Genomic DNA, 15,779 nt, shown 5'->3' on the forward strand with positions numbered 1-15,779 from the left:
TACAACTCTGAATCTAAAGTTGTAACTGTTTGCATTAGAACTAACATAAACAATTTATTGGCATTAACAAAGATTAATGAATGCTAATGAGTAAGGGTTCATGGAGTTAAATGAAAAATGTGAACAGACTTAAGATACACATTAGATACAATCTGAAATATTTTTGTAATTCTTAGGGGTTTAAAAACATGTAAAAAAGGAAGAGTAGAAAAACATCTCCAACAAATGGAATTTACAAAAGTTGTATATAAGTGTATATATTTTAATAATGTGAAATAATTATAAATGCTTTTAAAGTGTCACTGAAGTTTTATTGTCAGTTATTGTTTTTAAAATAAACGTTACAACCCTGTAAAACACATATTGTCCATGAATGGGGTCTTAAACCTGTCAACACAAAAACACACAGATTAAAGAGAATATGTAGGTTCGGAATCAAATAAATAAGGAAACTTTGAATATTACATAGATACTGTATACACTAGGTTTTGATGCATGTGCAACTGTATGTTTCAAGGAAATTTTGACTTTTGTTTTCTTTTTATGTTATATTTCATCTATGTTTTAATTTCTATAATTCACATGCTCCTATGTATTAACAAAGCTCTATTGATATTTAAAAAACTTGCCTGTCAAAAAACAAAAACATTTAGTCAGGACAATATATTATTACCACGGCACTTTAGCGCCATCAAAATGAGAAAGGTGCAGTACCCGGTTACTATGACAACGGCAGCCGCAGAACAAACGGAAGTTAAGGCGAACTTCCGACGGACAGGTGAGGTAAAATGTAAGCATCGTTTTTACATTTCAAATGGCTAGATTTTTTTATTTACTTGGTCTCTCGTGTAATTGTGTGAACTGAATTTCTCATAAATAAATGCGTTGGTGTTTGTTGCTTTGTTTGGTTTTAGTTTGTTATGACATTGTGGTCACTTGTTGACGGACACACATAACACGGGGTAAATGGACACCAAATAATTAATATGCATTGGCCTTAGTTAAAGGATTAGGAAAATTAAATAAGTGGGGAAATTCTCTAAAATACATTTTTATGACTCGAATGATTGCTGGTTTTGGTAAAAGTTTTATACAGGAACTTAAATACAAAAATGTAAATCAATCAATCAATATGTTTAAACAAACTATAATGCAACAACAATCCATTATTGTAACATTTTACAATTTTACTCACAAGCGTTATCTTTCACGCAGTTGGCCTTACTGGATTCATGACAGAAAAATGCCCAAATTTCGTGAGCGTCCAGCCCAAGCACACTATCACCTCTCCAGTCGTGTATCTTGTGACGTCAGCAGTCTAATAGCTAACAGATACATCATCAAGAAAAGTCTTGGCAGGGGAAGCTTTGGCACCGTTTACCTTGTTAAAGACACAAAGACAACAGGAACAGATAAACTGTGAGTCCTGGAATATTTCTTACTATTAGTAAATTACCTACAGGGGTAAAATCAAACTGTTCTGTACTGTACCTTACCACAACCCTTCTGAGGTGACACTATGCACTGTACCTGTATTCAATAGCTGATGTTAGTGTCTTTGTGTAAATGTACTAACTATACTAATTATACTAACTAATTGTCTTATTATCTTGTGTGTTAGAAAATATGAGCTGCATATGTATTTATAGCCACCAGGGAGCAGCATTGATCCTTGTTACTGAGCAGTCAAAATAATATCATATCATATAATATAAATATATATATATCATATATACTACACATTATGTGTAGATTAGAAAAATGAATAAGAATAAATAATAGCACTTTACAATAAGGTTGTATTTGTTAACATTAGTTAAAAGGGACATTTCACAAGACTTTTTGTCAAATAAATCTTTGGTGTCCCCAGAGTACATATGTGAAGTTCTAGCTCAAAATACCATATAGATCATTTATTATAGCATGTTTAAATTGCACACTTTGTAGGTGTGAGCAAAAATTTGCCGTTTTTGGGTGTGTCCTTTAAAATGCAAATGAGCTGATGTCTGCACTAAATGGCAGTGTCATGGTTGGAAAGTGCAGATTTAGGGGCTGTATTATCCCCTTCTGACATCTCAAGGGGAGCCAAATTTCAATGACCTATTTTGTCACATGCTTGCAATGTGAATGGTTTACCAAACTAAGTTACTGGGTTAATCTTTTTCCATATTTTATAGTTTAAAATAAGCACCGGGGACCCAATTATAGCACTTAAACAAGGAAAAAGTCAGATTTTCATAGTATCTCCCCTTTAATACCTTAACTAAAATAAAATAACAATTATTAATCTTTATCTATATTAAAGTTGTAACTGTTTGCATTTGAACTAACACAAGCAATTTCATTGACATTAAACAAAGATTACCAAATGCTAAAAAACTATGTTGTTCATTGCTCTTCCTGTAATTTCTTTGTACTTGTACAATGACAAATAAAGCTTTACCTTTACCTTTAATTCATGTTAGCTATGCATTTACTAATGTTAACAAATACAACCGTATTGTAAAGTGTAACTGAAAAGGCTATTGTCAGTCATCGCTGAAGGCATTTTGTGCTTTGGAGATCATTGCAATATTACATTTTACACAGATGAGGCACAATAAAGCTTCCACGATAAATAAAATCTAGCATGTCTTGCTTTATGAAAATATTTATCTTGTATAAGAATAAAACAGACATTTAGATGTTTCTGTGCTATACATGCTGTACTTGAATTTATCACTGCTGGCTGAAATCCTTCAATCTGATTGGTCAGGCCCTGCATTGATGCAGTTTAGCTCTCTGCAAACCATCATCACACTCTGCCTGAGATGGAGGTGGAAAATAAGCCAATTAGGAAGAGCTCCATACTTTAGCTGCCCGCAGGCCGGTGGTGTCATGCTACGGGTTACCGTTCCTTTGGCCCTGAGCTTTCTGCTTGTTAGCCCATCGCAGCTGTTTGCCACTCTCTGACCCGTCACACGCAGAGTGCTGGCACCAGACTTGAATGCCCACCTTCAGGAGACCACCGCACCCATTATCTCTGTCACTTTTACTTTCTGGCTTGCACAGCCATCCTGAAAATCCTGCTGGGTTCGTGTTTTGTTGTGACTGCCGTAGTGCCTCTTACAGTACTATGAACTTCTTTGTTTCTTTGTAAAATTCAAATGTCATTGCTGGGTGCTGTGAGGTGAAGCTGCTGTACCCCTCTTCCTCTCCAGCAGGCTTCTCACTGGGCTTTATTAGCCTAGGCAAATAGCTTTATATTTTGGTTTGGCCCAGTATAAAAGTAGGACTCCCTTCCTGTAGGTTCCTCTAAAAATTTGCTGCATCAGCAATTGCCCGGATGTTATATTTGCTGTCACGCTGAAATGTGTACACTATACATAGGCCAATGATGACGTAAGCGGAGATTCTTTGTTTTAAGGGCTTGTTTATTATTGTAAATAATGCTGCCCTGTTTACCTGCTGTTGATGTATGAGACACCTGTTAAATGTATGTGCTTGCCTCAGCATGTTGCTTTGGTGTTCTCACCTCATTTGTCACTTAAAAACGTACATACAATTCTGGAAAAAGAACACACACGTATTGATATATGGAGGCTTTAATAAAGAAATAGTTCAGCCCTTCATTTCATTAAATATGTTGCGCTGAATTTCTAAGCCGTTCTTCTCTATATGACAAAGGTAAATAGCGATTTTTGCTGCTAAGACTATCCAACGAGCATAAAAGCACATTTATCATAAAAGTAATGATGGTAAGGAAGACATATGAGGTTGTAATGATTATTTAAAAATGATTTGGACTTTATTAATTTAATGTGTCACAGTCTAAGTCAGAGATTAGAGGTAATCCAGATGGGGATCCATTTTAGGAAGTCTGACCCTTACCCAAACAACACCTCTATTAGCAAAATGAGTGTGAGGATAGGAGAGCAGCCTGTTATCCCCTCTGGTGTACACATTATTAGTTCTGGCAAAACTGCCACTGCCCATTATAGTTACCAACTTGTTTTTAGCCACCTTGTCCTAGTTAAAATATTAAAGTTATAGAGCCCTATCATACACCCGGCGCAATGCAGCGCAATGTGCAACGCAAGTGTCTTTTGCTAGTTTCATCTCGGCGCAATGATAATTTTCACGTTTAGCACCACGTTATTTAAATAGCAAATGCATTTTGTGCCCAATTGTGCGCCCATAGGCGTTCTGGTCTGAAAACGAGGTGTGTTCAGGCGCATTGTTGGCACGTTGCTATTTTGAAGCAATAGTGTTTTTGTTATTTAATGAGCGCGTTAGTAATACTGGACGACAATGCGTGCTTATTACACACATGGATGCGCAGCAGAACATCACCCGTTTTATAATATGAAAAATTAATGTAAAATGTAAATGATCAGTACTAAGTCTCTTGGACATAAATGAGGAACGATTATAAGACGTTAAAAGCTGCTTCATCTGTAGCCTGGTAAGTATTTAAATGTTTTGCTTTAAACAAATGCAAATATTGCATCTATTTTTAAATGTTTTTTTTTAAAATGCTACCCCACAGATTTATTTTATATGATGACTCTGTACCTGTCATCATGGATATGGTGAGATGAAAAACATTTTTAGGTAATGCTTTGAAAAAAAACCCATGGCGCTGTCCAGGTGCTGAAACGGCTCTCCGCACTTTTGTAAATTCTTTATATCCTGATTGTTACAAATAAAGTATTTTTAGAGTACCAACCTTTTCTTAAATACTTGTAAATTATTTAATGATGTTGGATAGCCATACTTTTACAGCAGTTAAAAGCCTGCTATTTTTACTTCCATGACTAAAAGAAAACTGCTTTTAAAGGTTTTAATCCAAAAAATACTAATTTCAATACAAGTGAAAACAACATGATTATTTAACATTAATCTTAAACTGGGGGTATTCTTTCTTCGCTTAGTTTTTCAGTTTACAAAGTCCGTCATCTAAATAGGGATTCGACGTAGTGCCAGCGCAACTGGCTTTTAAAAGGAGTGAGAGCCGAGACTCTCATTATTTATTGCACTTTACGCCCAAAACACACCCATTACTCATTACAAGAATAGGAACAACCCTTGTCGACCGTATTTTTCCCGTCGATAAATTAGCAAAAGTGGATTCGGACATGCCCGTTTAGACCATGCGCCGTGCGCTTTAGCACATGCACTTAGATCGTTAAAATAGGTCCCATGGTTTTAAAGGATAATTCACCAAAAAATTTAAGTTATTTTATCATTTACTTACTCTCTCATATCATTCCAGACCTGTATCATTTTTATCTGTGCAGTTAAAGGGATAGTTTATCCCAAAATTAAAATTCTGTCAGTGTTTTTTTTTTTGATGAAGACAAAAGAAGATATTTTGATAAATGATGGTGAGCACACAGCTTCCGTAACCATTGACTTTTATAGTAGGAAAAATATTATGGTATTGAGTGTTAAGTATTGGGATAAATATTGTAGAATATATATTTTAATAAACAATGGTAAGCGCATACCGTTGATGGCACCCATTCATATTTGTTTTTTCTGCTGATGGAAATCAATGGTTACAATCAGCTGTGTGCTTTCATACTCATATTTTACAGTGTTACAGTTACAAAAAGGGATGAAGATGACAAACTGTTGCTGTACATTTTCAATGGCAATCATCTTTACCCCAAAATTTGAACGGATGCTCTCTCTAAAGGTTACCTTGTCTTTGGCAGGCATATCTTGCGAGCTTGCTCATACTAAAAATATATAAAAAATATATAAAACACAACTGTTATCGTCCACAGTGTGAACTGCTCTTTACTGTGCATTTTATCTATGGACGAGGGATACTGAGCATAGTCAAGAGCAGGGGTGTTCAAACTGTGTTCCACAAGGTTCTGGGTTCTTACCTGTTTATCTATCATTTCTTGATGCATGCATTCCAGAATCATTTATATTTGCTTTGTATCTTTCTAGTGTATTTTACTTATTAAAGTCCCCCTTAAAGGCGGAGTCCACGATGTTTGAAAAACGGTTTGGAGAAGGAGACGGGCCGACTACCAAAACACACTTATAGCCAATCAAATCAAATCAAATGCTGGGTTGCGTATGTGTGGGGCGGGTCTATCAACAGAAGGTCCAGATTCTATTGGGGTAGGGGCGTGTTTGTTTAGGTGATTTCAAATATCAACATTGGCTTTCAAACATCATGGACTCCGCCTTTAATCTTACTTACCGGCAGTATTCCTTGTAAAGCTGCTATGAAACAAGATTTATTGTCAAGTTGCTACACGCAAATGCATTTGAATTGAAAATAAGTGTAGCCAATTATGTATTTGTTATATAAAAATATATGCTATATATTTATAGATTTTAGGAAGGGGGCCCTCACTAAAGGTTCTTATTTGGGGGTCAATGACATCATAACCTATATCTTGTCTTTTGTAAATATTGTAAATATAGGGCCCTATTTTAATGATCTAAGCGCGTTGTCTAAAGCGCACAGCGCAACGTCTAAATGGGCATGTCCGAATCCACTTTTGCTAATTTAATGACGGGAAAAATGGTTTGTGCGCCGAGCGCTTGGTCGAAAAGGGTTGGTAAAATTTTTTTTAATGAGAAATGAGAGTATTTCGGGCGTAACGTGCAATAAACCAATGAGAGTCTCAGCTCTAATCCCCTTTAAAAGCCTGTTGCGCTGGTGCTATGTCTAATCCCTATTTAGATGACGGACTTTGTAAACTGAAAAACTAAGCGGAGGAAGAAGATCCCCAGTTTAAGATTAATGTTAAATAATTGTGTTGTTTTCACTTGTATTGAAATTGTTATTTTTTGGATTAAAACCTTTAAAACCCGTTTTCTTTCAGTCATGGAAGTAAAAAAGCAGGATTATAGTTGCTTTAAATGTATGGCTATCCAATATCATCAAAAAAATAATTTACAAGTATGTAAGAAAAGGTTTGTACTCAAAAAATACTTTATTTGTAACAAACAGGAGATAAAGAATTTACAAACGGCTCTCCTTTCAGCACTTGGACAGCGTCAGAGAATTTTTAAGCATTACTTAAAAATGTTTCTCATCTCACCATATCCGCAGGTATCAGTCATCATATACAATAAATCCATGAGGTAGCATTTAAAAAAAACATTTAAAAACAGATGCAATTGTTTAAAGCAAAGCATTTATTTTCTTTCCAGGCTGCAGGTGAAGCAGCTCTTTGTGCCTTCTAACGTCTCATAATTAGTCTTCATTTATGTCCAAGAGACTCAATAATAATCTTTTACATTCAATCCTTTAATCTTTCATATTTAAAAGCGTTTTTGTGCTGCTGCGCATTCATGTATTTGTTAAGCAAACCCGCGTTGTCGTCCCGTTTAGGCGCATATTACTAATGCGCTCTTTAAATAACAAAAAACATATTGCGACATTGACTTTAGACTTTAGAGCAGGTTTTTGTTGGTCAATGGCGTAGTCTATTTTAGTTGACTTAAAATAGCAATGCGCCAACAATGCGCCTGAACACACCTCGTTTTCAGAGCAGAACGCCCATGGGTGTAAAAAGGGGCGCAAATGCATTTGCTATTTAAACAACGGGGCGATAAACGTGAAAATTATAATTGTGCGCAGGGTGGAAACTAGCAAATGACACTTGCGTCGCGCATTGCGCTGCATTGCGCTGCATTGAGCCGGGTGTAAGAAAGAGCCCATATACTCGCATTATTCATTTGACTTTACCTGTACATACACTAAATAAAATATTGCCATTGGTTTGCACCGCATCTCCGACATTGTGTTAAATTATGCACCTTTCATTTTAGTTAATGTTTTCCAACCCTTTTCCCATTGACTAACATCTGGGGTTGTAACAGTTTGAAAACCCCTGGTGTTGAGAAATGCATGAAAACGAATCAATAATTTTAGTGACAAGATTGTCAAATTGCAAAAAATCTAACCTGATTTTATCCACACAATTGCAAATAGGTTTTTAGCTGAACCTTGAATGATTGGCCATCTTCTTTAAATATACTTGTATTTACTTCAAAATTTAAAAACAACAAGGTGAACCTGCTTTATTTTGTAGAAAATTCTGATTTTAAATGGTTAAAAAATAATGGTTTGTTATCATGCATCTGTTGATTGCATCTTTACCCCTCATATCCTATGCAGTATATCCATGTTAATGAACATCATGAGAAATAGATGTCTCTCTAGAACACCATTGCCTCTAACAAAACACAAGTGCAGCTAATTTACAGCAAGTTGAATATCATTTGTATATTTCCCTCATTGGCGCCTAATCTCCCCCAAGAAGGGAAGAGTATCTTTCTTCAGGCCTTAAAGCCTACTTTCAGCTTATCCTCTGTGGATTTTTCAGTCAGACGTTCCCTTGAGACGGCTAGCAGCAGTGCCTCTGTCTCCTCACTTCACGATCTAGCTCTCAGTTATGCAACACCCCACTTGTGTATAGGTCCAGCAGAACACTCCAATTTGTCTTCAGGTGTCTCATGCACGCTGGTCTCTCTTCACTTTTTGCTCCCTCTCTCCCTATCTCTCCCAGCAGCTCTTTCTGTTTCACCACACCATGACAGAATTGGGGCTTCCATGGTCTGCGTTGCTACATCTGTTCGATTTTAGACCTTCAAACTGGTTCATTCTCTGGCCTGATTCGTGTATCACGGGGATTCTGTTTCTGCTTATTTATTGCATTACACATCATGGTAATTGTGACAGTGCCTTAGGGTACCATAGTATCATCCATGAATGTTACAGCTAATTTACATTTTCTAAAATTGGTCTATATGCAGTTATTTGAAATGATGCAGTTATTTGGGTCAAGGCTTTTGTTATATAAATTCAGAGGATACAGATTTTGAAAATGAGCAGGAGTCAGTCAGCGGAGCTCTATCATATTCATACCTGTTTTCTCTGATCTCTAGATGGAAATGGAGAGTAGAGGCATGCAGGTTAAAATTGCAAATGATTGTGGTTGGTTATTTGCTAGGCTCTATGATATTCTTAGAATAGAGCTTAAATTGCCTTCACGCCTCCAGAGAGAGAACAAGAAATGGGACATGAATGTCTGGTAAATTATTCACCACAGGAAAATTTCAGTGGTGATTTTTTTATTTATTGAAAATATTTCCTGTCAGAAAGGAGCTTTTCTTTACTTTAGATCCTCCTTCACAAGTGACATTCCAAGAATGTGAAAAAATATTTACATTTGACTGAAGTAGAAGATAAGTTACATTCTCTTACTGTGGTTGAAATATAGCTAAGCAGTAAGATTGTATGTAGGATCACATTTTATATATTTATTTTGGTCTTATTAGAGACAACAGAATGTCTTATAGACATTGAGTACATTTACATGCACCGAATAAGCGGATAACTATCAAAAATCTGCTTATTATAAAAAACAGTTTTCATGCGTTTGCATGCAAATCAATAAACCGGCTATGCAGAAAACTGCGTTTACATGGGACTTGGAGATTTGTCAAGATTCTCGCAGGTAGTGACGTCATCGCCTATAGTACATAATAGTCGATCAAAAAGCCGACGGCATATCTGTCTTAAGCTATATTGTTTTATCTCTTTTTGTGTCTCCAGACCCTGTAAATATAACATCAGTTTTTATTTTCGCAGTTTCTCTGCACTGTAAAACCTAAAAGTTAACTCAACTCAAACCATTTAAGTAAACCGGTTGCATTTGTTTTAAAACACATACATTTGAGTACTGCGAACTTAAACAAATTGAGTCATATGCAGTTATGCACTTATATTTAAGTTCACACTACTTAAATATAAGTGCATATTTGCACATGACTCAAGTTCACAGTACTTAAATTTATGTGTTTTAAAACTTAAATGGCCTAATGCAACCGGTTTATTTAAATGGTTTGAGTTAAGTTTACGGTTAGGTTTTACAGTGTGCCAACTGCTTAAGTACAGCAGAGACTTTTATGCGTTACTTTGCGCTTACTTCCGAATCTGACGTTTATCTTTCACACGCGGAGACATGCGCACATGGACAAAACCGTGAGAAAGCCGGTTATGGTGTTTACATGCCACGCGAAATCGGGGTAATGAGCAAAAAACTACCTGTGCCGATCGGTTTTTGCTTACGCCTTTTATGGGCTTTCCCCGATTAAAGAAAACCGTTTTACGCGTTTACATGACCCCACGTGTTATCAGTTTATTAAGCATAATCGGCGTAAGACGGCATGTAAACGCACTCATTGAATGACTGTAACTATTAGTCATTACAATAATTCTTATATCAAGAACATACCCTTTTAGAAAATAATCCCTACATAAAGGGTGTAGGTACCTAACAGCTACATTTCTGTTTATAAAGGGTTATATAAGGTCTTCTTGAAAGGGTACCGTCCCAGTGACAGCCTTTGTACCCTTTATCTAACAGTGTGCAATGTGCTTTTTCTAAAACAATTCCACATGACCTGTTTTTGTCATTGACAGCATTTTTAGACTAGACACAGCAATGGAAGAGTTTTAATACTGTATACATTCTTGATAGTAAAACTATATTTAGGCACATTTATATGTTTTGTCCGGCGGTACAGTATCTATTAGATGTTTACTGTCATTTTGAAATTTATCTCTAATGCCCGGGATACATGCACGATTTTGGCTGTCCCAGATGAAAGATTGCCATAGTGAAACAATCGTCACGATTTCTGTGATCGTTGCTCTTCATTGGTGGCATGTCGAGCAGTGAGAGAGGTTCAAAGACGTCCGTTTTCAGGGTCTTGCGTCCAAAGATAGCCTACGATAGTTTTCTGAAAGTGTCAGTGTTTACTGCTACGACATGCGTAATGGTATTTGTTTACCACTAGCGCATACTGCCAGTGAACTTTGAGCATTATCATTTTGCAGGTATTATTTGTGCTCTAACAGCAACATTACACACTAACTAAAGTTTGAAAAATGGAATCAGGAAGAACGTGACCTTTAAGCTGGGATGTGAGAAAGTATTTTAACACTTACCTTTAAAACGTTGTTGCTGTGAAATGACGCACACAGTAAACGTTATTGCTTTGTATTTTTGCTACATCAACATCCAAATCTGTATTGCATTATAATATGAATAACAATTTAATGTTTTCTTTTTTGTGGAAAAAAGTGTAAATAGACTTAAATGTATGACTGTATGTATCCATTACTTCACATAAATGGGATACAAGTACAAACACATTATCTAATAAATGGTGCACTGCGTGATGTGCAACTCCCTGTATGGATAAGATTATCTCTGCATGTACCATGTTGTTTTGATCTCCTCAACCATTATTCTGAGTGGCAATTGCTTTCCACTACATCAGCTCAAATGTTCATTATATTGGTCTGATGACATAATGCATTATAAAGGTATGTTAGCTTTAATGAGACATGAAAAGGAGAGGAAGTGGCCGAGAGAAAATTAGATTTTAGAAATTAGAAAGTGTTAGACTGGCCTGTCACGCCTCATGTGATGATTCTCTGTATATCCAACACGTCTACAGTGTAAACAGATCTATTACGGGTATTCCTGCTGATGTAAGCCGTAGAAGGGTGGGGCCTAGTGTTTGTGGCTTTTAAATTATTGTATGTTATTTGATCTGCAGTAAGATCTGTTATATTTCTTATTTTTTTAGGGGTGCAGCTTAGTACATGAAAATTTGGGCCGGAGACTAAAAGGATATATTTAACTTGACTTACGATTTATAATATGGACATAAAGCATTCAATAAATGTGTATACTTAATAGAAAAAATAGCCTGCACATAACCGTAGATCTGGATATGTGCTTGAATATTAAGTCTGGTGTTGGCATTAGTTGTATTCGCCCCTGGAGACATATGACATCTGATAATATGATAAAGAAGGCTTTTATAATTTCCCTGAGGGTGTTGGTGCTATTTTTTTGCACATGTTTTAAAAAAGTTAAAGAGCCTGTCGTCTTTTGCTTCTTAAGAAATACATTACCAATTAGACCCGTGTCTCAGGTTCCAGCAGAACATAAAGAATGAGAGCAATTCAAGGATTGCTTTGAGCTACTGAAGTGCACTTACCCTGTTCCCTTTGCTGTAATGATTTTCGAGTAGAAGAGGAAACAGCAAAGCAGAGAGGTGAAGAAGTAAATGAGAGTCTGTATTCAGTGCTACTGTATGAGGACCAAAACAAAAACAGGAGGGGTCGATGAGTTGCATTCATTTTTGTTCGTGGAATTTAACTTCCTAAAAGTCAGTGAATAAGGTCACTAAAGTATGGTTTTAAGTCCCTTCCGGGATTCAATTAGAGGCTTTGTGCAATTCACATTTGTCCCTTTAATTAAATGATGAAATGCATATATGCAGACATGCCGATTATATTTACTGCCAACGGGAGGAAAAGTGATTCTCAAAAGAGGATTCTCAAATTATCATATAAAGCGTTCTTACAGTACGTTCTTTAAATGTCTAATGATCTCAAGTGTGGCATTATTCTAAGCCATCAGTTTTTGGAATTTAATTTTAGCATAATTATACTTATTGTTTTTATTCAGATGAATTTTTTAAAAATGTATTACCATAAGAGTCTTTCATCCAAATGCAGCATCACATTAAAAAAGAAAAATTAAAAGCTGAGATCACTTTAATATTGGTACTGTATCATCCAGGATTTTCAAAGATCTCAACAATGTCTCAAATTGTGCAATAATTAATAAGCTATACTGTATGCCATCCGCATTAATTTAATATCTGTACATCAACAATTGTCTTATTTGTGTCTATTTAATTTCTCTTTAAGTTAAATTTTTGTCATCATTTAAAGTGCAGTGTGTAATTTTTAGAAGGATATCTTGACAGAAATGCAAAATAATGTACAAAACTATATCATCAGGGGTGTAATAAAGACCTTTCATAATGAACCGTTATGTGTTTATTACCTTAGAACGAGACCTTTTTATCTACAAACGCCGAGGGTCCCCTTACATGGTAGTTGCCATTTTAAGCCGCCAATTTTTCTACAGAAGCCCTTAATGGACAATTTTTTTTTACTAAGTTGTCTCCGACAATGACATGTTTGTCAGGTGGTGGCTACACTGTCAAAAATAAAGGTACGAAGCCGTCACTGGGGCAGTACCCTTTAAAAAAGGTCCTAATATGTACCATTTAGGTACAAATATGTACCTTTAAAGGTACATTTTGGCAGTTCAAAGTACTAATATGAACTCTTTGGGTACAAAAGTGTACCTTTTTGAAAGGGTACTGTCCCAGTGACAACTTTTGTACCTTTATTTCTGAGAGTGTACCGTAGCTTCTCTGTGTTTCAAAAGCGAGTGGTGAGCAGTGTACTAAGCTGTTGGTTGCAATTCGCAACCTTACCACTAGATGCTGCTAAAATTTACACACTGCACCTTTAATCATCTTCATGTTGTTCTAAACCTAAATGAGTTTCTTCTGTTGGACACAAAATAAGACATTTAAAAGAATAATGGTAAGCACAAAGTTGACAGTACCCACTGACTTCCATAGTATCGTTTTTTCCTACTATGTGTGTAAACGGTGTGCTTATCATTATTTATATTTTTTTGTTACATGACCCCCCCCCCCCCCCCATAGGAATGCATTTTAATTATTATTTATTCATAAAACGATATCCTAGTATAAATCTTCAAAAATGTTGACAAACAATATATTGTTGGAAAGCTCTAAGAATGTAGTTTCATATTTCAAAACTTTTTGCAGTAATAATAATGCAGTGACAGTAATTTATTAATTTGTGACAAGAGTATGCAGCAAAACGTTGACACCTAGTGGCCGTTGGTGGTAAAACTACTAAAAGTGTGACACACACCTACTTTTTTGTGATTTTAACTTGAAATTTCGATCAGAACTACTTAAAACTTATGGCTTCGTTATTATTATTTTGTAAAATATTCACATTTTTATAATTTTATTTATAAAATGAATATGTTATTAAATAATTTTTTATTAATTAAAATAAATAAATGTAAACTGCTATAACAATGTATTTAATATTTTCACCTGCTGACACTTTTGTGAAACCCACCAAAGTATCTTCTTTAAAACAAGTTATATTAATTTGAAGGTGTATATCATATTTTCACCCCCCCACTCAAAGTGTATTTGCGCTAGTTAAGGGGTTAAAGAAAAGATGGATACCTAGACTTCAACTAAATGTCCAGAGCTATGAAACAGCAATCTGAACAATTACTCTTATTTTGGGGGAGAGTGTTTAAACCTTCCTATATTCTTATTTCACAAGTTCACTGTACAAAGGTTAAGATAATGTTTTTGTGATTGATGTTTTCCATCTTACATTTTAACGCTAAAAGTGGAATCATTTCAATGACCCTTTTCAATTTGCAGGCTAATGACAGACTAAATTTACAGTGAGGCTTTGGCCCTATGATCACAGCTTGAAAAGGTCAGAGAAAACAATCTGTCCTTTTCTAAATGACATTTTAAGACCCACACTACAGCTGGTAATTGAAGAACGTGACACTTATATAAACACCGTATGTCTGAGGAGAGCTGACAGGGCCTGGGCAATAGGAAATTAAAGAAAGACTGGACAATTAAAGCCTGAACATCTAATGAGATGAGCAGGTTGATTTTGGGGCTCCTGGGGGCATAAGCCAAAAATATAGGGCTACAATGTGTCCATAATTTTCTTATGCGGGGCATGTGGCCATTCTCTGCTTTTAATAAGTGGTGAAGTTAGTGTTAGGGATTTGACTAAGGAAACTGACGCAATAGTCTTATGGTGTATGTAGCTCTGCTACAATCTTAAAAAGAAAGGTGCTTCATGATGCTATTTTAAAACTATTTTTGCCAAGATGGTTTCATAAAGAACCTTAATCATTCAAAGAGCCTTTCTACTTTAAAAAGTTTTTTTAGATAATAAAAAATATATAAAGTAATGTTTTTTTTTCTGTGGCATTGCTGTATACACTCACCTAAAGAATTATTAGGAACATCATACTAATGCTGTGTTTGACCCCCGTTCAGAACTGCCTTAATTATACATGGCATTGATTCAACAAGCATTCTTTAGAAACATTGGCCCATATTGATAGGATAGCATCTTGCAGTTGATGAAGATTTGTGGGATGCACATCCAGGCCACGAAGCTCCCGTTCCACCACATCCCAAAGATAATAATAATAATTAATTAATAATTCCTTACATTTATATAGCACTTTTCTCAGTACTCAAAGCGCTTTACATATGAATGGGGGAATCTCCTCAACCACCACCAATGTGCAGCATCCACCTGGATGATGCGACGGCAGTCATATTGCGCCAAAACGCCCACCACACACCAGCTTATTAGTGGAGAGGAGACAGAGTGATATCGCCAATTAGTATGAGGGATGATTAGTAGGCCAATGGGCAAGTTTGGCCAGGATGCCGGGGCACACCCCTACTCTTTTCGAAGGACATCCTGGGATTTTTAATTACCACAGAGAGTCAGGACCTCGGTTTAACGTCTCATCCAAAGGACAGTGCTTTTTGGGCAGTAGTGTCCCCATCACTATACTGGGGTGTTAGGACCCACACAGACCACAGGGTAAGCACCCCCTGCTGGTCTCACTAACACCACTACCAGCAGCAACCTGGTTTTCCCAGGTGTTCTCCCATCCAAGTACTGACTTGGCTCAGCCCTGCTTAGCTTCAGTGGGCAAGCTGTCTTGGGCTACAGGGTGACATGGCTCTATCTCAACCAAAAGATGCTCTATTGGGTTGAGATCTGGTGACTGTGGGAGCCATTTTAGTTCAGTGAACTCATTGTCATGTTCAAGACA

General features: G+C 36.2%; 1 protein-coding gene across 6 annotated transcripts in view; it reads left to right on the top strand.

Annotated features, from left to right (window-relative positions):
• The first annotated feature begins 626 nt into the window (after positions 1-626).
• The window catches only part of nek11 (NIMA-related kinase 11), an 83,124-nt gene continuing 67,971 nt past the window's right edge, over positions 627-15,779 (top strand). For 2 of the 6 annotated variants that reach the window (XR_008645757.2, XM_055210932.2), the window contains exons 1-2: positions 708-790; positions 1,216-1,419. Coding sequence is in view for 4 of the 6 variants with exons in the window: in XM_055210932.2 (XP_055066907.2) it covers positions 1,244-1,419 (176 nt within the window). In the remaining 2 variants the exon portion in view is untranslated. Of the gene's footprint in view, positions 791-878; positions 963-1,215; positions 1,420-15,779 lie in introns of those variants that run through there. The other 4 variants (XM_055210933.2, XM_055210935.2, XM_055210936.2 and 1 more) reach the window with 4 other exon arrangements.

The sequence above is a fragment of the Misgurnus anguillicaudatus genome, chromosome 10 (genome assembly GCF_027580225.2).
Source record: "Misgurnus anguillicaudatus chromosome 10, ASM2758022v2, whole genome shotgun sequence".
Classification (NCBI taxonomy): Eukaryota; Metazoa; Chordata; class Actinopteri; order Cypriniformes; family Cobitidae; genus Misgurnus; species Misgurnus anguillicaudatus.